A 24,949-nucleotide genomic window follows, 5' to 3' on the forward strand; every position below is an offset into this window, starting at 1 on the left:
CCTACTGTGAAACTTGGGCTATTTTATTTAGGCTTTTTTTAGACATTTGTATACTATCAAAATTATTCAAGAAGTGTCCACCACATTTTTTAAAGCATTTCTCAGAAACCACTTGCAGAAGTGTTCATTAGCTCTTATCCTGGCATGCCACAGCACCGACCATATTCCAAGAAAACTGAGCAATCTCATATTTTTTTAAACTCTTGGAAAAGAAGCAAATCTCTAGAAATGAGAGATGCTCTCAACTTTGTTTTTACACAGATGTGCTTTGTTTTGTTGTGTGGTTCATAACATGGTACAGTCCACACAACATGAAAGCTTGTTACTACTGTATTTACACTGACATCACTACAGCAACATGGCTTACATGAATGTAAATTAAAACCTACATTTACACACCTATTAAAATGAAGTATCTTTAAAAGATTGTCTTTAATATAGCATAAAAAAGTTAATAGATAAGTGCTCTTCTTCAAAGAGAGATCTTGTATCTCACATAATGAATTGATGTAATAACCAAAGATATTTATATTGAAAGACATACTAATGGCATTTCAGCTGTGCACATTTAATTATGAATTATATTACAACTTTTCCTTGCTTTTATTATAACCTTCAAACAAGTCAATTTGTGAGTACTTTGGAAATATTTTCAACATAAAAGATTAACATTAATATTAATGAACAGAGTAAAGACTAACTGCTTTTCTTAACAGCTAAATAATTATCTTGATTTGGAATACAGACTGTTCAAAATTAACAAAAGGGTTAAGAATTCTTGACTACAGCTAAGCACTCTTCTCCTGATGTTTTGCTTAACAGTGTTAGCATTTAAATAGTATTCACAAAGCTTTGAAGTTAACACCTCCCGGTGTTGTAAGGTGATGGGTAAAGGGGAGGAGTAGGAGTTTGCATCCTTGCTGCGGCTTTTGTTAGGCACAACTGAGACAGCTTATATTTGCAAGCCTAGATGAGGTACATTACTGACCACTTTGCACCAATTTGGTCAAATATCATTCTGTCTTAAAAAAAAAAAAAGACTTAGAAATTTGTCTAAATGAAGACAAAGGGGCCACTGGCAAAGTATCTTTTGTTTGAAATAAAGTGAAATTTTAAAAATTGCGAAAGTGGCAACAATCAGTAAAAGGTTATATGGATTTCACATTTATAGAGCTTTAGTGTCTCCTGTGTTTATTAAGAAATAATGTCTAAAAGCCAATACCAATTTTTATGTTTTCTAAAAGTAAATCAGTCATTTGGGGAAATTTGTTAGGTAAACGTTTGTTTAGAATAGATCCACSTGTCTATGGGATCTTCAAAACAAAAATTTAGACAAACAAGATAATACATACAAAAGTATGCCTGTATAAGACAAAGTTTAGACCTGCATAACTGCTGTTTCTTTAGATAAATATAGTATTTCAATTATGTATAGAAAAACTAGGAAACGTGTTATTATTTGTGTGCATTATTGGAACATCTAGGAAYCCTAACAGAAAGTGGTAATAGTCTCCAAAGTCATTAGAAATTTATCAAGGACAGGTGATCTCCAAATTTTGCAAGTGACAGTATAAAGAATTGGGTTAAAGCCGACTCAAACCTCAGAATCTGTGATACATGTAGAGTAAACCTATCACCAAAATGTTTGTAAAATACTCTTTAGCACCTATCCACCAGCTAAAGGGTCAGACTGACTTAATTAAGAACCTAAAAAGATATCAGGATTCACAATGCCTGCTGCAAAGTCTCTAGAATGTGATGCATCTGGATTAAATATGAAGCCAAACACCAATGTTTCAGAAAATTAAGACATACAGAAACATWTTTTTTTCTTGGGGAGGAAGGGAGGAAGCAGGGGGAAGCGTGCAACTTACCTTCTCAGTACCCCGCTTCTTTTCTCGAGGCTGGTTAAGTTTAGCTTGTCTGTCCACCAGAATCTTCTGCCAGTACCGTTGCTCATGATCACCTTAGTACACAAGTTAACATGACAGTACAAGAATAAAACAATCCAATATAAGTAGATGCAGTATTTAATCTCCGATTATTAGGAATCTATTTTARCTCAGGAACATGCACATAAAAATATTTGTTAGGGAACCCTGAAATTTCAATTCTAGTAAGAAAAGATTTTTTTGTCAAAATATATGAACTTCTTTTTATTAGGACAGCAAAATCACCTTTTTTCCAACAATCTTATCTGCTTATCTCCATAAAGTTAGTTTCAAATMAGATCAATGAGCACAAGTATACACTACAGTGAATTCTTTCCTATTAGTCTTTAATTTTAGTTATATAGCACTGCAACATCTGGCCAACATACAGGGATGAACAAAAAAAATTCTCCGTGAAAAGAAACTTAAAGCTGACAGTAAGATTTTCATTCTATGCAAACTAGGTAGGATCTGAATCAAAGTCCTATTCACTTTAACAACCTTAGGACCACATTGTCAGAAGGGCTAAATATCCTTAAGCAACTAGTTTTACAAGCTTAAAAAGAATGAGGAAATATGAAACTGCACTGCATATACAGAAGTAGTAGAAGAAACTTGGTTTTAGTTAAAATGAGTTTCATCACAGCACTCCGAGGCTGTTTGCTTCACTAATATTCTCAGCCTTTGACTGATTTTAAACAATTGAACAGACTATGAAGTGAAGTTACTCTAAAGAAGATTGATATCTTGTTTCATCAAAACCATGTAAACTCCAGGGACTTTGTGGGCAGCACAGGAATAATTGAACGTGAGAGGGATATGAGTGGAATTAATTTTGCAGTTTTCCTCAGTGGCTGTTTTATAATAAGAAGCAGTTTCCYATTGTTTTCTCTGGCTTGCACCCTAACTATCATGATAGTGAATTTTGTAATGCAATGAGGTACGATCTCATGGGAAGTCTTTAGTCATGAGCAAGTTTCCAAGTGATCTTTGTGTCTGCAAGAGTTATAGAGTTAATAATTTTGAGAACAATTTAAAATAGATTTTAACTATATGATTTATAAATTCAATCACACTAACATCTAAACATTACCAAATGTCTGTATTTTGTCAGATGAAAAGCTGAAGATATTTAGTCAAAGTCAAGTTCTATAAAGTAAAACATTGCTGGAAAAGCTTCTCCCTGTTCAGTATGGAGCATTAAAGACACTTTCTGTGTTCACCCTACCCTACTAAGGCAAGCTGAAATCCTTATTGTGAGCGACTTCTACATTCCTCAGAAGCCTTTCTATTCTCATTTCAATGAAGTGACTGGGGAGGTGTGTGTGTGTGTGTGGAGGGAAAAAAAAAATCTCACAACCACAAATGGAAGAATACTACAATCTGGTACTTACCTACTCACAATCTACTACTATACTCTCCTACAGAAGGATGTAAAAATAGACACAAATACACACTGAGTGCACAGCTGTAAAGAGCTGTATTTCAAGTTGTTTCTGGATCTCTAGAACATAGAACACTCTGGAGACAAATTCTTATCTCAAAATGACATTACCTGCATTCAGTGAGTCCCAAACTTTATTCAACTTTGCTTGGTTTTATTACGAAGGTGAATGCTTCCATTATAGCTCCTCTTTCTGCGGTCCTTAATTGTGATTTATATGGGTTTACACCAACATATTCATAGAATAAAATATTCTATCTGGACCCTGTGTGAGGATCTACTGCAGGTTTGTGGTAAAATATTTAAACGTATATACAAGAGAATTATTTGCACTATTTTATAATCTGGTTTTTACTCTTTTTTTTGGGGGGGTGTTTATTCAGTGCACATTTAAAAATTTTACAGATACAGGAATTAAGTTTTTCGAGAAACTCCTTCTACTCCTCCCCTCCATAAAGGGCTTCTTCATACATGGGAAACTATTCCTATCTAAGGCAAGATATGAATTCAGAACAGTAGAGCAATGCCAGGAAGAAAGAGACCCTCCACCACCACCATAGCTCCAGGTATAAAAGCTCCAGGTATACCAGCATAGCTGGAAAAACAGGAGAGAGGTAGTGGGGGTGGGGGGAGTATTATACTGGAATAAGCTATTTAACATCCTGAAAGAAGATAAACAGGGATATAACCACTAATATCACTATAAGCATATCCATACTTATAGTCACATGTCACATATCACAAATTAGTATTCACAAGAAAAATCCTCACTTCCATTTCTTTAARACTATTAGAATATTATACTGAAAGCTGAAATGTGAATTAAGTATGGTAGTTCTTTGGCAGTAAAAGTAATGCAATTATTATAATAAATGAAAATCAATCTTAAAAAAACAGAATTATGTTCAAAGGCAAAGTCATTATTTTGCTTTGAACTTAAAAATATTTAGTGTTTTAAGAATTTCATTACAGTTGAAAATAGAGAAAACTRATTGGAATAAGTTATAACAGCAGTCATATATGTAAACTATGAAAATATATGAATATGTTCCATAAAGCTACCATGCAATAACATTCCTTCTCAAAGTACTTAGAAATCGTCTCCTGACCTACCATAAAAAAAAAAAACAAAAAACAAAAAACAAAAAGCCCCCCAAACTTACCAGCGAGGACTTCAAATTTCCAGTTGTTTTTAATTTGTATTTCTTTGTATGACTTTATAACGGTCTGTGCATCTTCAGGAGTATTAAAACGGACATGACATTCTGTATCTCCCTCCAGCATGTCAACATAAGCAACATCAGCCATCATGGTCAAAGCATCCTACAAAAGCACGTGAGAGAACACAGACCATAAACCAGACTGGAAAAAAAAKGAATACAAGTTTGCATAGGATCACCAGCATTTTCAAAAAGGTCATTAAGTGGAAGGAAGTAACAGTGAACAATTTCACTTCATGAACAAATCTCCTGTCAAGCAGTTTTAAGTTCATGTATTTTTTCATAAAGATATTACTGAATTCCGAGTTATGATCCCTACTCTTTAGTACAACTAATTAACCTCTCATCCTGCCCTCCAAGAGGAATTTCGATCAGCTAATTCTTACAGATATACAGTTTTACTAATAGGCCATAAGTAATTTTCCACTGAATTCAATTGTATCTGCACAGATCTTTTGTCTTTTTTAAATAAACATTTGATTTGTCAGTCCAATAAAAATGTATTTAATTATTAGAAGAACATATATAAACACAGGAGTGTGAAATATAAATGGAAGCTCAACCACAACAAATGAACTGAGAAATCAATACAGTAAATCAACCTTTCATTTCTTTATGAAATGACCTCTGCCTAAAAACTTTCACCAACAGCTGAAGAAGAGTCACACATGCTCTTTCAGATGAAGTACTTCACTTGTAATACCTGCTGTTAAGGAAATTAACTAAGATCACGCATTCCTAGTTAATTTTGTTCACAGCAGGCAGCTCAAGATGCTTCTATTCAAGAATTACACACTGCTTTTAACCCTCCACTACCAAGCACAACCTTAAAAACGGGACAGGGAGTAAGTGACAAGACTACTGAGATYATCTGAGAGCCAAATAACCCTACTTTCCTCTCTCAATTCTAGTATTCCATGTACGACTTGCACAGAAAGGACCTAAACAATTTATTGGTATTAATAAATGTAATTAAAACTTGTACGTCAATATTTCCATATTCTGCTATTAAATATGGTGTTTCTCGAAGAAAAGATGTTAAAATATTAAAATTTGCAAATATCCTTCCAGTGCGTGCTAGCTAATTTAGGCTTGCTGCACATAACTAGAGTGACTTCCATAATTTTATTAAGGAGCAACCAGATGCATTGCTTTGTGGTAGTGTTGTTGTAGCTATGACAGTCCAGGAACACAGCCAAAGTAATGTTCAGGGGAAAAGTCATACTTTTCATGGAAACACCTAGTGTGGTGTGAGAAAGAGAGAGGGAGGGAAAAAAAAAGAGAGAGAGAGAGTACTGAGCACAGGTTGCAGCTTTCAGATCTAAAAAGAGCTGGTACACCCTAAAGCTTGTCACTTCTTCCAGCTACAATAGCACTTGGCAATTATACTTGCCCTTAAACACTTGCATTAGCTTTTTTTAGTTCACATTTCTGTGAAATATTTTGCCTATCCTGCTTGTTCTTACAGCCAAAGATGAAACAGCAAAGGCCATATTAGTCCTATCTTGCCTCCCTTAACTTCCCATGAAACACCTTCCTACAACTAAACAAAAAGAACAACAATTTATGCCTCTGGAAATATCAAAGTTTGTTTTCAGCTATTACGGGAAGAGTAACTCTCCCCCTGAATACAATATATTGCTTTATAACACAAACCTAACACTGTAAGATGTGTAGTGCAGCCACAGAGTTGGCTCTCAGATATTACAGTGACAACTAGTATGAGGGTCATACGTTCCCCCAGTGTCTCCAGAGCTCAGACAACTGCCTGCAAATACCTAAATAGATAAGACTGATTAAGCTGAAACCATATCAACAGTTTGTTTTCAGTGAGAGATATGTCCCTCTCATCTTGCTTAGATTTATGCACATGAGAGCAGCCACAGTGACTTCACACACTTGAGAGCAGCCACAGTGACTTCAGATGGACTACTCAGAGTTGTAAACATAAGTAGTTCGATAAGTCACCTCAGAACTTGAGTTTAAATCACTCTCTCAATGTCTTAAGTATTTATTGGAATACAAGTTAAAGTTGTTCAAATTATTTCATAGTTATGCACCCAAAACACTCCCCACATTTTCAGGAAAACATGTYTCTTGACACATTCATGGACTGGAAAAAAATGCTGTTATTTCCTTCGGAAAACTTTCAACATTTCCATTTCAAAAGCATACAGTTTAAAAAAATGTTACTGTCTTTACAAGAAAATACTCCACTTAATGTACAGAACCTTCATATATGGCATGACAGAAAATTCAGATTCTCCTAAGAACTCTTTTTTTCCCTTAATTTTTATTGAGAAAATGGAGCATTTGCCATAGGGGAAAATATCCATGAATGAATTACTGCACAAGTTCTAATGCCATCATTCTCGATTTTTTTTTTCTTTGCAATTGTGAATTTCTTACCGGAAAAAAATGACTACTTTCCCATGCAAACAGCATTTTCTTGCTGCCGTATTCCTGTTAATGGTTGAAATCTCAGTTTACTATTAAAAATTTCCTTGATAATATAGAATTATGGCACAATAATGAATAAAAAGCGCTGCATCTTCTTGCATTTTTGAAGAGGTTAAGTCAAAGAATGGTATCAACAGTGATTTACTTTTAACAAAGTAAAATTAGCCATGTTTTTCAAACTGAAAATGCAAGGACAGAGCAAAGTGGGCTGGAGCTGGAGGTGAGAACTGCTCACCCCTTTAGGGCATTATTTTTGTCATTATTTTCATTGTAAACTTGACATTCCTGGAAGCACTTTCTAACAGCTACTTTTTCCTTTTTGAAATATTACCTGATTCCATCTTTGTAAAATCTTCTATTAACAGATACTATGGAATAATCTGTACACAGCTACTGCTCAGACAAAAATTTGATGACTGCTTAAATGGTATTCCATATTCAAACATTTTGGGACACTGTAAGAGGAAAGGCTAACAACTACCCTGARGTTACAAAGACATTACCTTGATCTGCTTCCTGCCTGGCAGGGGCTCCGTGCTAATGATCTTCACAATTACTCCACTTACAAACTGGGGCCCCATTGTGTTAGCCTTGGCAGGAGGGGCAGAGTCTTCACTGGTGGCTGGTTAATTTGAAGATCAGGGAAAAGAAACATAATGAAATTGTACCTGTAGCAGTTTGGCAAACCAAAAGATACTACAAAAACACACAAGCAGTGCAAAGCACACACAAAACAAAACAAAGAGCATCAAATATAGCTAAGGCATTTTTTTTAAGTAATGGATCCAATCTATTCACACACATCTATTGGCAGCAGAAACAAATACCTAGAGTCAATCACTGTGACTAAGGAAACAAACAAAAAAATCAAAATACTTCAAGAAAAGACTCTTACAGAAGTTTATACTGCTTAGAGAGTCTCCCCCCCCCAAAAAAAATTACTTTTCATAATATTTAGCATTCAGAGAAAATACCAGCATTACAGAACCTAAAACTGTATTCCATTTCTTTTGGACAACCAATGTCTTAAAGCATCCAAACTAAGTTTGTGTCTTAGAATCACCACGAAGACAAAAACAAGAAACRTCACAGCTAGCATTACATTTGCCATTTTTAGGCTGAGGCTTTTTCTGTGCACAAATGTCTGTTTCCATTTCTCCCGTAGGCTCAGATTTGATTTGAGACATTGTTTTCTTTAAGGAGGCCATACTGGCTTTTTGAAGCGCCAAATATTCTTGCTTCAAATCCATCCACTCACTCCTACAGATRACAACAAAGAAACAGAATATCAGTAGTAAACAGTAACAAAGCTCAGAAACTCAAATCTGAGACCAAACACTTTACAAGTATCTTAAATTGAACTTGGGGAGTACTTTGGAGAGTTTTCTTACTATTAGAGATCTCCTGGCTTTTAGCTTATCTTGAACCTTAAGTCTATCTCCCTTTTGTATTATTTTGCTGTATCTTWTAATATTCCAAGAAGGTTCTAACAAAAATCAATCTATCTTTTAGAGTAGATCCAAATTTTGTTATACATCCTCGAAAAACACTTAGAATGGTTTGGTAAACTAGAAGTATTCGGTGTTTTCCACTAGCACTACACAGAGCACACCCACTACATTCAGCGCTGATTCACAGTGAGCTCTGAATTCACTGAACTAGTTCAGTGAACCCTCTCCTGTATGTTACTATATTAAGAATCAGTCGTTTCTTTTCTGGAAAAATCATTGATTGAAAATCAACAACTGGTTAAACTCACCAAAAACCTACTGAGATAAGAACATTCCTTACTATTCAAATGCACTTAGGTTAAAAAATAACACCACATGGAAGCAATTTATATATTTACATACATTTAACATGTAGATGTTTCTGCAAACAGCTAGAGCTTTGCTCCACAGAAACACAATGCCTACAGTGCCACTGTGAGAACGACTCATTGTTACCCTAATCTGTGCWATCAAACAAGCTGATAGAGGATTTTTAAAGAGGAGGATATCTTGTGGTAATGGTTTTAGCTGTTAACATTGACAACTGTATACTTCAAAAAAAGCATCCAGACTCACCCAGGATCATACATTCTCAACAGAGCAAAGACATTAAAATAACAAAAGACCCACGTAATGATTCTTTGAGATAAAAAGGCAACACCATTCCATAGGAAGGTATGGTATAAATACAAGCTCAAGGAGGTACTCCTTGTTAACTTGACTGAAAGCAAGAGAAGGCAGAGAAGACCACGGGGAACGGGGAACGAGCCAGGCAAGTATTTACAATGCGCTTTTGAACTTTTTTCCCCCCACCCTGTGCTACGTGCTAAGGTTAACTAAACTTTTAAACTTTTTCCCCTCTTGTATTTGATGCAGTAGTCTCAGAAACCTGGTTGAAGAGGACAAGAGTCATTATTAACTACCGAGTTTTTGTGGACCCCTTTTACTTTAACATGGAGGTGCTTTCTGTGACTTAAAAAAAGTAAGTGCTTCCATGTTTTAGTAGAGGTGAATCCTGTTCTCAATCCTGAAATGGCATCCATGCTGAAAAACAACTTATCCTCTACACTACTGCCACAAGATTTGTTGAAAGAGGCGTCCTTTAGATTTTCAGTAAGCAAATAAAAAGTGTTGAATGCTCGAAACTCTAGGTAATTCTAAGTACTTTCAACAGTTAACAGAAGAATTTTAAAGGACCCCCTTTGCTTTAACATGGAGGTACCTGCTGCCTAAAAAAAGTAAGTGCTTCCATGTTTCAGTGGTGGTGGATCCTAGTCTCTTGTATTTCTAAATAACTACAGCTCAAAGCCTCGATGTGTGTTTACATTTTATTACTGTGCATCTTATTAAAATTCTAGTATTTTTTTAGTTACAACTTCAAAACGGAATGGGAAAAGTGTGTAGTCTCCACTTGCAAAAGGATCCCCACAACTTAAATGTGGATGTACTTGTTTTGTTCATGAAAAGTAAGTGCTTCCATGTTTTAGTGATGGTGAATCCTATATTCTCGACACGGAAAACACTGTCCTTCTCCTAGGAAACTTAACTGGAGGTAGGAACTAAAGAACTTAAAGAAAACTTAACTAAAATGACTCACAGAATTGGTAATACCACCAATAAAAATCCCCAATACTGTACAACAATGAAATTTCCTGGGTAAAAATTGTACAGATTTGTGTGCAGTTTGTCCCACAACATAAGCATTGTACATGGTATCCCCATTCAATATGAAGCACAAGATACAATCTCATCACAGTACAAGATGGTCTCATTRCAGCAAAGGACCCCCTCTACTTTAACATGGAGGTACTTGCTGGATGCTTGAAAAAGTAAGTGCTTCCATGTTTTAGTTGTGGTGAATCCTAAAAAGATCAACAGTATAAAAACATTCACTGAGAATTTCTGGAATGGCACAACTTTTCTGCCCCATCAGGAACAAGAGTGATTTATAGAACTGGAAGAATTGTATTTCACTCATTACAGGGTAAATAAAAAGGCATGCTAAAACAACTAAATCCTTAAAACGCTGTGTAAARAAAAACATGTTCCAAGTATGTAAAAACAAATCCAGAAGATCAAATATTTACRAGCTTTTGAAATTTGTGCTATTAACTACAGGCTAATACTGTTGCTAATATGCAACTCTGTTGTATAAAAATTGGAATTGCACTTTAGCAATGGTGATGGACTGTGAGACATAACAAAGGCAAAGTATTAAAAATTAGGARATTTCAGTAATCTATTCCTATGGTTCAAAACTCTGGGAAACTTGTTCATAATGTAAGCTTGTTAACTTGTAAAATTCAATAAAATATGCAAAACTTSTGTGACTCTTGAGAATGCTTCCTGTAACTATGCACTAAAATTTAGAAATACACTCCAGGAAAATAATGAAGCAATGCAACCAGCAGCTGTAGTCCAGTAGTTATGAAAAAAATTAAAACCATCCAAAGGCACAGATACAGAAAAGCAGATTTAAAAATAAATGATTTTCAAGTCCTAAAAATTGGCTAACAATATAATTGGATATATAATTGGAAAGCAAACTTGAAATTATTAGTTAGATCTGATTATTCACAACATGTGAAAACAAGAAAGGAATCCAGACTCTGTCTAAACCAGCCAGGACTGAAGTGCTGCAGAAAAAATTAAGACACTGAATAATTAGTTACTTGTCTTGGCCAACCACAGTAGTTTCTGACTAAAAACTGTAGTACAGAATAGATAAACTTTTAAGAAACCCTCACACCCTCCCTCACACCCTCATGTGTTTGGACAGCCCTTTTTTATTTTTTTTTCTGCTGACACATGTACATATTGTAAAATTCCTCCAAATCAGCACTTAAGGGCAGTAGTATTACTGAAGAAAATTTTGATTAGCAGTAAAACTAATGCAAACATTAGTTAGAGAAGGTAAATTAAATAGTTGTTACAAAGCCCTTTAAGATTATAAAATAAATTAGATATAAACCACAYAGAAGTGTAGAAAATACTATTGTACTACTAAAAATACCGTGTAAACTAGTTACTGAGATTAGCTAGCTGGTTTCATAACATACTTTGAGAGTACTCTGAGTGGAATGACTTCTTCACCCATTTTGTGCCTTTCTTTGTGTTTTTTCTTATGCTTCCTTTTAGATTTTGAAAGGGATGTGTCTTTCTTATCAGCCTCTTTGTCATCCTCTGCAGAAACTTCTAAACGAAAAAGTCCAAAAGAAAAACTGAGTTTTAACTTTAACAGATGTGTATAAGATAAAAATACAGCTTTAGTAGATAGTTCATAAAATAGCACAGACCTACTTATTTAACTCTTAGTTATAGTAAAAGCATTTGAAAACTACAACAGTGACCAACTGTGCATTGTTGGTTCTTTGACTCAAACCTGAATGAAAAAACCCTTCACAGAATCAGCCTACTGATTTCTAATCCACTTTCTCAGCTACCCACMCCTATCCTCTGATCATGAACTGTTGTCAACTCCCTGTGATTGCAATATGGCTTTTAATCCCACCTATTGCTTTTTGTCTTATCTCATGCAAGAAACTGGGATCACACCAGCTTTCTTTTGTATTTTAATCTTACTTATCTAGACTCTTATACTGTCTTCATTTGCATAGGCTGTTTAACTCCTACTTTACTTCACTGAAATTCTATTGATATTCACTTCTCTGTAAACAATTTTTATTTCTGATGAGATTCATCTACTTGAGTGTTTAAGGTTCTTTCCTATTCTCCATCTACCTTATCTCTTTGGAATGACTCATTACCAGGTTTAAATTTAACTGCAGAACTCATATTCCTAAACTGACTCTGTTATCCCTCTACTACTATCATCCATTTTCACCTACTGACCTAAGCAAAAAAACTTTTTAGCGGTTGGTCTTCACTCTTTCAAAAACAGACATTCAGAGTCTGAATCTGTCACCAGCAGTTGAAAGGCTTACTCAATAATCTTTAATCCAAACAATAAACCTCTTAGCCTCCTAAGGACAGTTCACCAATGCACTTCTATTACACTGATTACAATCTCTGTTGAATTTCTTGCTGCTTTCCAGCAATATGCTTAGCAACTCTTTTCCTCATTTTCTTGTTACCTACCAGCATTTCAAAAATCCTATTGGTTTTGCAATTTGCAAAGAACAGCACTTCTCTGACTCAAGCTCTTCTCCTTATGTATACTCTTCCCCCCATTCCTCAGCCTACCATTCATCATTTGTAGCAGATCTGTTCTTCGATTTTATTCCTCCAAATAAATACATAAGACTATAAAGATATGCAACACGTTTTACCATTGGGATCTTTCTTAACTTCTGTTGTTTCCTCTTTAACAGTATGAACTTCATCCTTCTGAAGTGTTTTCTTGACTTTTGCACTTGATGCCTCAGCATCTCCAGAGCTGCTTCTTTTTCTCTTCCCTGGCCTGTTTTCCACAGGCACCTCAGAACTTTCTGTTCTGTCACATTTTCTTTTCTCTCTCTTAGAGGGCTGTCTGGGGGTCTCAGCTGCCTCCATTTCTGAACATTCGGATGAAGTTCTATGTCTTTTTGACTTCGGTACTTGTTCTGCCGTAGTGTTTGTGTTTGATTCCTTTGTTTCCACAGCTGCCTGTACATTGCCCTCTTTCTTCATTTTGGATTTCTTCTTCTTCTTCTTTTTCTTCTCCTCTGCATTAGAAATACAATACTTAACATTATGCCAATGATTAAAAACAAGATTAGATTAATGAATCTAACTAAACAATAGTATTACCAAACATCATTATTTTTTTAATTTAACATCCCAAATTATAAAAGGTCTGTCTCTATCACATCTAAGATCCAAAACATTGTCCCAAAATTTTTCCTAAGCATTTTAGACAGATGAGAGAAAACACAGGTAAGACTATTTCACAAAGTTGAAACCACCCCTGGGTCTCATGTGAAACTTGACTACAGGTTTCCTGGAATGCTTACTCTCAATTTAAAATGAAAGGATCTAGACTTCTTATTTTGTTATGCCATCCCTTGAGAAGAGATACCTTCTTCCTTCCAGGCCAGTCAACACAAAAATGAGCAAATAAATAAAGACTGCTGACTTACATTCTGAGAACAATACAAAAGAATACTCAACATCTAGCTGAATACATTCAGTAGGTCCTTTCATAAGCCCAATAGATCTATCACACTATTTACATAATGAATAACTGTATGTCTTAACTTTTATCAATGTGACCCCCCCAAAATTTAATTCCCCAAATTGTTCAAAGTTCTCAGAAACAAGACATGTCATCAGAAACAAGAGGAAAAATGCTTGAGTGATCAAAGCTGCAACATGATCCTATGAGGATGCTTCAAAAAGATATGTCTATTGGAATAGTTTACTGTTTACTGAAAAAGTGCTCAACTGAATTCAAGATCCCTTTTTCTACAATATCCTCCAGGTCTTTGTCACTAATGTTTTTCAATCATRAAAGCCGGAACCATAAATACACTGTAAATAGCTCATTCCCCCATATACTGCTCAAATAGTGAAAGTTCCAAAGAGGAAAAAATGCCAAAGCTACCATTTTCACAGGGATCAGGCTGAAATGTTAATCAGTGAGTAAATATTGGAAGAYTTGGTCTGAAACACATCAGATGATAACCTCATCTGAACAGCACTAACATTTAGACATAATTTTGCTTTATGTTTTAAAATACTTACTAGTGAAAAGAAAGATACAAACAATCTGTTACATTTGTCTTTTGCTAATGTTAAGTGCAACAGAAATTGTGCAATCTGAAAGCTGTTATGCTAGCATAACAATGACTAATGATGGTAGCTGGTAAGAGAAGAAAAATAATTTAACTTCCTTATCAAGTAGGAGAACAAAAAAGGCAGAAATTTACCATATTTCATTTTTACAATTAATTTGATTTTACAATTCTGTTTTTACACCCACACTGGCCAACAAAAACACAGTAGCCAGTAGCAGGCATTCTTATTTTTACAGGCTTTTCAAGAAACACGAGATTATGCTGCAGTAACATAGCAGTTCAAATTTTTCTCTTCAGAAGCTGAAGCACAAAACAGTGTTTCTTGACCCTAACTTATTAATACTTACCTACAACACTGCTGTTACTTGTATTCAGTGCAGGAACAGGCTTATTCTTTACTGTTTTGGGGAAAATCCCAGGTTTCCGAGGTGCTTCTTCTGGTGGATTATTCAAAAACTTAAGAAAAAAATTAAAATCAACAAATCCCTACTTAAAATTATTTTTATTTTTTAAATCCCCACCCACGTTAAAAACTAGTATTACAGTCATTCAAGAAAAATGGAGTCCCCTATGAATCCAAAGGTAAAAACTTTTTCAGTCCTACCAGACTTGCTCAATTTCACATTCTTAATGTTACATCTTTGTGCTTATTCAACATTCTGCCTCTACTACCACTATAATATTGATATGCATGTTTTAAACTTTTTAAACAATGTACTAGAAAGCASAGAACTTGTTATAACTATACACTTCCAATTAAATTTAACAGGCTATTTTCCTTTTAGATGGTTAATCTCCATTTCTGTAATCAAAAGATGCTGAGAATATCCAACCAAATTAGTCCCCAAAATATCCACTATGTTTCTATTAAAACTCCAGCTTGCTTAACAGTACTACTCTTTTTTATGAATAGTGGAATTAGTTGAAGGTCTAGAGGCAGGAGATTGAGACATAATTCCTGCTAACAAAAAATATGATATTTTAGGAATTTCTGTATCTAAAATTCACTAAGCTACTCTTCCTCTGAACTTATGGAGGCTATAATATCTATATTAGAGTAATAAACATGAGGAATGTTAGAGGTACCAACACTCACCTCAATAGCTTTATCTGCTTGCTCTTTAGTTTCAAATTCAACGAAAGCAAATCCTTTCGGATCACCACTAGATTTATACCGGGGTATACTAACATAAACTACATTGCCACACTTTCCAAAGACTCGTTCAATCCAACTGTGATTAACATTTTTGGGAAGCAGCTCCTAAAAATTAATTAGTTTTATCAGTATCATATACACATTTTTACAAAGACTATATGATTATATCAGATTGTTTACCGTACCTTTTTTAATTGAAGTTCTCAAAAAAAAAAAAATCAAATTTGTGATGACAACCTTGAGAAACGTGTTAGTTTTTATTTCAGTAACCATTGTTGAGGACAGATCACAGTATTCTGTTGGGTAGCAATTTGTAAATAATGTACTGAAAATGGATCTCTAATCAGAAACGTAAGTATAGCACAAACAGTATATGTTTAATATAGACATTTCTATCTTCTTCCTGTGACAGATACCAAAACTTCACCTGCAGCTATATCTTTGCAAGATTAAATATCTTTGCAAATTTAAGACCTTCAAGCAAACATAATGCTGTATTGCCTCAAACTACAAACAGTAGAGCACAAGGATATTTTTGATTGTTCATAACCTGGGTATTATAGAAAGACGAGTTCTTGCAGGTCAGTAAGGAAGCGTTACTCAAATGAACTGATTAATTAATTCCTGTAGCCAACACGTTTTACAGCTTAGTGATTAGCACTTACAGGCTAGCTGAACAGTTGGGGTACAAGTAAAAATTTTTGGCCAGCAGCTTAGATTATAAAAATGTCTGAGCTCATTACTTTTCCCTACAGTTTGGTAGCTGGCAGACATCACACTGCAGTTCTTAGTCATTTCCCATTTCCAACCAAAGAGAAATCCTGTCGTATCTATTTCCTCTCAAAATTTTCAACAATTTCACTTAGACAGGGCAAGTTTCTAAAGAAACACATCTTKAAGGCTCAATTCTTATTTCAGAAACAAAGCTTTGACTTCCTGCATGACTTCAGAAAACATAATATTGTTTTTTATGCTRGAGACACTACTTCCCCTTGGAGGTTTTAACTGTAATCTTTGCATTGATCCAATGTGGAAATCTATCTTTCCCCTAATTCAGAACGAGGCGAAACTTGCCAAGAAAACTTTCACTATAACTGCTCCCTCCCATGTCCCCACCTGCACCCCCCTCAAGGATATACCAAAAGGAAACATTTAGCATGGCTTAACATTTCTATAACTGCAGTATAAGCGACAGATACTATGCACATTGGTCTCTAAAAAACAAAAACAGTGGTAGTAACAAAAGGTGTTTGATTGTTACATAGYCTCCAAATAATATCTCTATGAATTCAGTAACTTCTATAACACAACATTTACCTATTTTGGATTTGCATTTTTTTTTTAAGTAGCTAGGTAATTAAGCTATATACAAGTTATGTGGTTCATTACATTTAGAGTATCTTTTCTGAAAATGATACAGACAATATCTGAAGAGTTCTGAACAGGCCATATAATCATGTTAGGGAAATACCATGTTAAAGAACAGATTATGTTTGGAGTAATCTAGTTTCTCTGTATCTGGATGGGATGGTACTTTGGACATGATTATAACATATCTTCCATCGCAGGAGGTTTGGTACATACTAGAAATTACTAGTTGCAGGGCAGTTAAGTTGCTGACAGCTTCAGGTATATGCACAAGTTGACACTAGTCATGAAAAGCTTTCTTTACAGACAAATGAAATTCCATTCTGGCCCCAATTCTATTAAAAAACAAAGGATTTTAAATAAATGGCAGTTTGACCATCAGATTTTTTCCTGTACTACCAAAGTAGCTCAATGATGTAGTAACAGTTGTTCCATTTTGACACAYCTGCAATATCATGTTGAAATGCAGTGTTTTACTGACAGCACAAGCTATTTTCATTAAAGTTCAGTATCAAAAAATCCACAGAACACTGTGATGGGAGTAGGAGAATTTTTAAAAACAAAAAACCCCTAAACAAAGGGCTAGCTCATTTTGGTATGTTCTCCCCTTAAAAGAATGTTAGTGTTACAAGAACAGTCACACTTGTAACAGCAGCCTTTGTAAACAGATAACTAGGAATACTTTAAAAACCATCTTGCAAACTCAGGAAGTTTCTATTGTCTGATAAAATTAATAATGCTATTACTTTAAATGCTCATGACTACATTATGGTAACTTGTAAATCTCTCAGTACCAGTGTTACTTCTCTAATGACATTAACAGAAAAGTACAGTGAGTACACTAAATACAAAAATAAAGGCACCAGTTTTCTCACTAGTGTGCAAAAATCATTCTTTGCTCAGCATTTAAAGWTATTTAAGTTGGTAAAAGAAATCASTGTATAAAACAAATCCCACAGGGCTCACCCTGCTGTCTTCCCTTCATGCTGCACAAGCACCAGCAGCCAGCCCTCCACCCAGTCCTTTGCTGCTACTGATGCACAGATACTTTTCCAATATAAAAATATTTTCTGCATTAAAATATGTGTATAAACCTTCAATTAAAGCTCTAAGCATCACAAGTTCAATGCATTTATAATGCATTTCTCTCTCACAGTGATTTTCTTTTGCAGTAAAAGACCAGGTCTGTTAGCATTTGCAGCTTATGCAAGCATTTCTTGTACTAAACCTGCAAAGTTCTTAAAGAAAATCTATCTTCTAATTTTGATAAAACTATGCATCTGTTTTATGTTGTTGTTATACTGTTAGTAATAATAAAAAACATTATACGATTAGATCTTTATAATCTAAGAGACAATGCACAGAAGAGTTTACAGTCTGAAAGTATTTATATTAAGAAAATAAGTTTAGATCTTAGTAAAAACAAAGACAAAGCACTCGTCAGATTAATCACATGCATAACAGRTGCAGCCTTACCACATAGACCGTACGACTGTCCACATCCTTTGGTTGYTCACCCAGCGGTTGACGTCTTCTGATTCTAGTTCCTTCTAAATCCAACTAAAAGTAACAAAAACATTGAACATGCATTTTCTATAAGATTATTGCCTACTTTAATACCACTGTTACTGTTAGTCCAGCTTCAGCAAATTTAAAAGTGTGAAATATTAAATACTCACTTCTACAACAGATGAACTTTTAACTGCTCGAGCTATCAGTTTTCCATCAGTAGTCAATTTTTTCATTTTGTTGAAAGAAACAAGAAGTGAAATGTCAACATCTAGGAATAAAAAAAAAGACGGAAATGATGAAACCAACACAATCTGGGAAGCATTAGTTGTGTGCTCTAAACTRACAGTTAACTCATCTAGTATTTTCATAAAATAACGTGCAAGTCATAACTATAGTTTGTAACCACACTGCATGCTGCCAAGGTTTTACAGAAAAGTGAATTTTTGACAACATAGTTTCAAGTGATCTTATATTTAATTTCCTTTTGTGCCAGCCTTTATCAAAGGAATTTTGTTCTATTCTTTTACCTCTCCACTTATAACTATTGTCTTTGAAAGGGAAGAAAAACTTCTTTCTGATGTAGTTTTACAATACAAAAACAATTTGCATTGAGAACATGCCTCTCCTTCAAGCACTCAATTAAGGGTTTAACCCAACCTTCTGAACACAAAAGAGCTTCTGCTTACACTTCAGATGAGGTGAGTCATGCTGCTAAAATCYTGACAGAAAATTATGCAATATCAGTCTTAAGGATTTTTTTAAATAAGTTCAAGACATCTAAACTTAAAGATCTCCAGAAAATGTAGAATAAAGCTTGGTCCTCTGAAGGCTTTTTTTTTTTGTTGTTGTTGTTTTTTTTTTTTGTTTTAATGGCTTCAATTTAATTCACTTCAGGATATATCAAATACTTAAAAGATCAGACTTTTCAAAAAACGCAACTGGATTAATGATTTACATTTCAAATAAACATGGGCTTAAGAAAAACAAAAAGTTAACACCTGTGGAACCTGCAACTTTGTTGGATTTGATAGAAAATAAGCATCCCATTTTACAGACATACTGCAGGTTTAAGTCCACCTAGTACTACACAGTTCAACAACGATACTGATAGACAAGATAGACTGACAAATATTCATTATTTTTTAAGCAAAAGCACACTAGTCACTGCAGCTAATGTACAAACTAACTTCTTCAAAACTGGCAAATAGTTTCAGAACAAAGCTCATTTTCCTACTCTGAGGTCAAACCCATGCAAAAAAAACTCTGTAGGAAAGAGATCAGTAATAGCCCTATATGCAAATGTACTACCACTCTCTTATCAAACTTACAGAAAAAAAAGAAATGTCAGACTGCAAGACCAAATAGCATTTTAATTTCTGCAAACATCTATCCTACATAAGTACCACCATACATAAAAAGAGAAAATATGATCCTTGTTTGCTTGCTTGTTATGGAAACTATACTAAGTTAAAAACAACAACACCCACTCCTCTCTCCACTCCCAGCCACCAAAACACCTAAAGATGACTAACTCACTTCTGTAGCTGGTAATTAAGGAAAGAAACATAGGAAGAATGAAGACACGATTTTTCAAAAACTTAGTACCAAATTCCAATTCTTGATCTAATCTCAACACTAGTTTCCAGCATTAACCTATTCTCTTCCCCAGGAATACACATGTGCTAAAAATAATTTATAATGTCATGAGCAATATTCCAAAGAAGAAAGTTAARAACATGTATGTTTACAGAAATATACTGAAAACCAACTTACATCCATCTCTAGACTTTTCTATTTGTTCTCGGAGAAATCTGTCTTTGTGGAGATTAACATCTCCAAACCAGAAATCCACTTGTTTTGCTATATCTGCCAGCACCTGTTTAACCCTTGACCTCTTCTTTTTCTCTCTTTCTTTCTTCTGTTCAGTGCTTTCCTCTTCCATGGCTTTGTCTCTYGTAGCTTCAGCCTCCGTTCCTGTCATTCTGTCAACTCAAAATTAAACATAACCTTTGTGAAGATCAAGATACCTTTACTGAAAAGAGTAARTATTTGCTTGTATTTCTATCCCTTCTAAAGAGTAATTTTCGTAAGTTTTATCATACATTAATGAATGTAACTTCACTTGTCCCCTGCGAGACTCACAGCATTAGCCATTTGCTGTCTGCACCGCAGGGAAATACAAAGCACAAAGATAAGGAACATTAGGTCACRTATCAAATGGGTGGTGAAGACTAAGCTGAAACTCAGTCTCATGGCTCCTAGTACAGCCATTTAGCCTCAGAGATACACTGCAGGCAAGTCAGTAACAAACTGCAGGCTTTAATTTAAAAATGATACTATGGTGTTAATCCAAAATTCCTCATGAACAAAGTCTGCCCTCTCCATTAGATATCTAACTGCAGCCTTTGAATTTCGGCAACAATCACAGGATTCAAAGTTCCAGTTGCCTTCACAAGTCATCAGACAAGCAGCACCATCAAAAAATATATGCAAGTGAATTGTTTAAAGCACTTGTGCAGGACAGACAATGTCTTTTAGGAAGACATAAATTTCCTGCCACTAGAAGAGCAAAATATTTGTTAGTCTACAAAAATCTATCCAAAAGCAGACAATGTTCCTCCTAATAAATACATTTCCTCAGATCTGAAAAACAATATAGGTTGAGCTCTTCTATTCCTAAAATCTTCTAGTAGAGATCGTAGAAAGAGTATAAAACTACACTTCAGAAATTACTTTCATGCAGAAGATAAGTGAGAGAAGAGGAAGAAAAAAAAAGTCAGACTATACAGGAGACTTTTGAACAGGCTGGCCAAAGGACAATGCCTCAGAAGGCACATATGGTAAGTTCAGTGGTTGCAAAGAGGTTAATTACATGGTACATCAGTACATACAGTAGCTGAAAAAAAATTAGTATGACTGCCAAATGAGAAATTTCTATTAATCCCTATAAATAAATACAGTGTCAAGATATATTTAAGCAGGCACTTGGTATTCACAGGAGGTTTAGTGATATTTGTTCTAAAAAATTACCTTTATATCAAAAATGAAAACCAATATCACTGTCCACTGCTAAAGAGCAGGACTTAAAAAACTTCAAATCTTGCCTTTGAATATGGTCCAACACTTTCTTACTACACTTATTGGTCTGTTAAAAAATTGAATGCAGAGTACTGCATTCTGGAAGCCATTACTTACCACCCTTCCTGCAAGCCTATGTAGCAATCAGTATAAGCTATACTTGAATAGGCATTTTTCTTTCTTTAGTTAGAGCTGTCCTGTTAAAGGTCACTGATTTTAATGGGAAACCAAGTCCTGCTAAGAACTTCAGAACCAGGCCCCTAGAAAGTAGGTACTAACTAGAGAGAAGTGACTTGAATTTACAGGCTTACCTTAAAAACACTAGAACTTTTTAATGTATCAATTTGTTTTTTTTGTTGACATTTCAATTTACTGTAGCAAGTCCGCCTTTCTCGAAAATTGTCAGTCAACATACTTTATTTTACCAAGCAAACCAGAAATACAACCTGGCAAAGGCAGACAGCTTTGGGGAAATTAAATTAACACAAAAATTGAAGTAATTAATATAACAATCACCATATGAAAGACTTCTCTGCTCACTGCCAATGGATAGTACTGTAACGTAATATAAAAGGAAATGGCAAGTATAGCCAGGGAGGAGGGCCACCTCTCTAACAGGAGGACATAAAAATGAAAATTGTCTTCAAATGACTGTGTAAATCAGGCTTCTTTAGACGATTACCAGTTTCTCTCTCTCCAGTGAGCTAACTACTCAAGACAGTGGAAGGTCAACGATTACCTAGGAACGATAAGCCAGGTAAAAATCCCCACTGAAGCAGAAGTTCAAGCTACATTCAAGTTTTTCAGTAAGATATTAATTTACATGAATAATCAGTAGAACAATATACTACTTAGCTGCAGGCTATAGGTAGTTGCATTCATTAAGGTAAAGCTTATTAGGAAATACTTTTATTGGTTGAACAGTGTATTAAATAAACATATTGACTGTAGATTATGCATAATAAAGCTATAATTTAAGAATGCATCTAAAGCGCTTCATGCATTTTGAGTCACTCAGCTTTAGGACTTCTTTCTCAGAAAGCAAGTCCTCATTTAAGCTTAAATGAAACACAAACAGCTGTGAGCTATATTCTGCTCTTTTTATGGTACTCCCTTTCTGCTGCTGTTTCAGGAATGAATCTTTGAGAATATGATCTTGGAGGAGCTTAGAAGCAAGCATCAGAGCAAATATCAGCTATGAACATATCTTACAGTTTGTGTACAATTTCACATTCACTAGTGAAATACTCGAGAGATCACTGAGTCTAATTCATAAGAAAAACAAAATAAGCAAATGCTATGAGTATTTCACTTTTTTTGTTGTTATTCCTTTTCTTTGCACCTACTGTTGCAAAGCTCAATCCAGCAATTAAAGCTGCAGTCTAAAGGTGTAAGACACATCTGCATTTTTGCTAACTTGCCAGCCTTGCAAATGCAAGCACCACTTTGTCAAACAGTAAAAATTAGAAACACAAGCAGAGTCAAGATTTCAGCCTATYAGAACAGAAAAACTACCCTCTCTTAGTTTTCCTCAAAAAAAATAAAATCACATGTTCTCTATGTTCAAGCAGGAAAAGGAGGGGCAATTAAGCAGGCAGGCAGGSTAGGCAAGGAAAGGAAGAAATCCGCAAAAACAAAGATGATATAAATAAAAATGCAAGGCCAAACAAACCTCTGGTGGTTTGCCTAAATACATTATACAAGACAAACAGCAACAAATTAGTGCTAATCTTTATAGAAAGAAGTTCCAACTTAACTTCCACTGTTACAAGGACACCTAGAAAAGCCTAATTAAAAGCAACTGTCATCCAGAGTCCACAAGAATTATAGATCCAGTTTTTAACTAACCAGTTCCCTTGTTTTAAGCATCAATAAACATGCTCGTCTGTTTGGGCGATTTTTAAATATCAAGAAATGAGAGGGGGAAAAAAATCATTCAAAATACTTCTAACACTATGAAAATTTTTCCATATAGTCAGCGTTTCCTCTTTTGGACAAAAGTTATTATGTGAAGACTAATACAATTTGCTGCATGATCTAACAAGAGAACCTTCTGCCTTTTTTCCCTGTTYGAATCATGGAACTGATAATTTTAAACTGATATTTAAGAAATCCAAAAGATTTCACAAAATGCTGGGTTTCAATCCTAGGACGTGCATGCTTACAAACATAAATGGGTCAGCTATCATGTCCTGTGGAAGCTGTTATGGCTGTTTCCAAACAGGGGCAGACCTTATTGTGCCAGTCTTGCTGTGGTCACCTTTTTCTCTACCATCACTAGAGCCAGAAAGGGAGGTTTTGAATAAAATGAAGGCTCATAGTATAATACAACATCAATAACAAGAAAACACGAGCCTCTAGTAAGATACCTTATCAGCAGATCTCAAATAACTCTGTAAACAAAGTCAGTTTCTTCACACCCTTTTCACAGCTGAAGCAAATGGAGAACCACAGAATTAATCTACTGCCGTAACTCCTTTTCAAGAGTCTCATTTTCCCATTCTTTATTCCAGTGACTTGCAAAGGCCATGCTGGATCATTAAGTGGAATAAGGCTGGCTGGAGGTGCAAAATTAAGGAGTGCAATTAGACTGATTTAGCCATATGAACCAACGATTCACTGACACTAAAAGGGCAGCCTGGCTTCTGTCCTATTCACTAAGCAGTCATCCCTTAGAGTCTGTATCTAGTGAGCAAGTTTGAGTCTCTGACCCCAGAAGTAAGTCACTTACTTCTCTGSTGGTAAGTGGATTAGGTCAACTCATTAAGGAGCTTAATAAGCAGCACAGATGATCACAGGAAGCTGCAAAAATGAGCATGTAGAAATAGGATAGAGGGGTTACAAAAACAAAATATTCTGCTGCCCTTTTAGCAGCTGCAGACAGAACAGCTCAGAGGCACTGCACAACTGCATGTGAACTTCCTCCTTCAAAGGGGAGAGACACGATGTAACAGAAGTTTTCTTTGGCCTGATGCAATTTTTGCCACTGGAGCAACTGGCAAAATGACACTTCCCATACATTTACCAACCATTTAGCTACACCACCGCAGGCTTCAGCGCTGTTACCAGGACTGCTCGCAGACCCGGCGCGTGTGTGCGTGCGTGTAGAAGGCAGCGCTTAGCCCTCGCGGGTCAGGCGCGCACAAACCCAGCCGGCCCCGACATGACAAGATGGCGCCCCCGCCCGGCCGCCCGCGCCAACCGCCGCAGGCACCCAACGGCTCGCCCGGCACGAGCCGCCCCCTAACGGCCGCCGCACAAGAAGCTCCCGGCGCATGCGCACGACTCCGCCGCCGCAGCACCCCCTGCCGGCGCCGCCGCGGCAASAGCGGCCCCGGAGCATGGCCGCCGCCCCGCGCCACTGACCTGCCGCCGCGCCCGTCGGTGGGGGCTCAGGAGGCCACGTCGCACGGGGACACCGCGGCCGCGCCGTCCGCACTCGCCTCTCACCGCAAACCCCGACCCTCCCTCGGCCCCCGCGCGACGCGCGCGCCCCTCGCTGGGAAAAGCCCCGGGGCGCCGCGCCCGCATGCGCAGTGVGGCACCGGGGGGGGC

The 24,949-nt window shown here is 35.9% G+C and overlaps 1 protein-coding gene across 4 annotated transcripts in view; it reads right to left on the reverse strand.

Annotated features, from left to right (window-relative positions):
* The window catches only part of LARP7 (La ribonucleoprotein 7, transcriptional regulator), a 28,342-nt gene extending 3,494 nt beyond the window's left edge, over positions 1 to 24,848 (reverse strand). The window contains exons 1-12 of one of the 4 annotated variants that reach the window (XM_085309125.1): positions 24,761 to 24,848; positions 20,090 to 20,298; positions 18,484 to 18,584; positions 18,281 to 18,364; positions 15,377 to 15,541; positions 14,628 to 14,736; positions 12,835 to 13,209; positions 11,605 to 11,740; positions 8,158 to 8,315; positions 7,559 to 7,677; positions 4,539 to 4,698; positions 1,875 to 1,966 (exon numbers count right to left, since the gene is read on the reverse strand). In XM_085309125.1, the coding sequence (XP_085165251.1) occupies positions 1,875 to 1,966; positions 4,539 to 4,698; positions 7,559 to 7,677; positions 8,158 to 8,315; positions 11,605 to 11,740; positions 12,835 to 13,209; positions 14,628 to 14,736; positions 15,377 to 15,541; positions 18,281 to 18,364; positions 18,484 to 18,584; positions 20,090 to 20,297 (1,707 nt within the window). In that variant the 5' untranslated portion in view covers position 20,298; positions 24,761 to 24,848. Of the gene's footprint in view, positions 1 to 1,874; positions 1,967 to 4,538; positions 4,699 to 7,558; positions 7,678 to 8,157; positions 8,316 to 11,604; positions 11,741 to 12,834; positions 13,210 to 14,627; positions 14,737 to 15,376; positions 15,542 to 18,280; positions 18,365 to 18,483; positions 18,585 to 20,089; positions 20,306 to 23,763; positions 23,781 to 24,125; positions 24,172 to 24,760 lie in introns of those variants that run through there. The other 3 variants (XM_085309118.1, XM_085309133.1, XM_085309141.1) reach the window with 3 other exon arrangements.
* Between the last annotated feature and the right edge of the window lie 101 nt (positions 24,849 to 24,949).

This window comes from Rhea americana, unplaced genomic scaffold, assembly GCF_003343005.1.
Source record: "Rhea americana isolate MKP2758 unplaced genomic scaffold, rheAme1 scaffold_106, whole genome shotgun sequence".
In the NCBI taxonomy this organism is placed as follows: Eukaryota; Metazoa; Chordata; class Aves; order Rheiformes; family Rheidae; genus Rhea; species Rhea americana.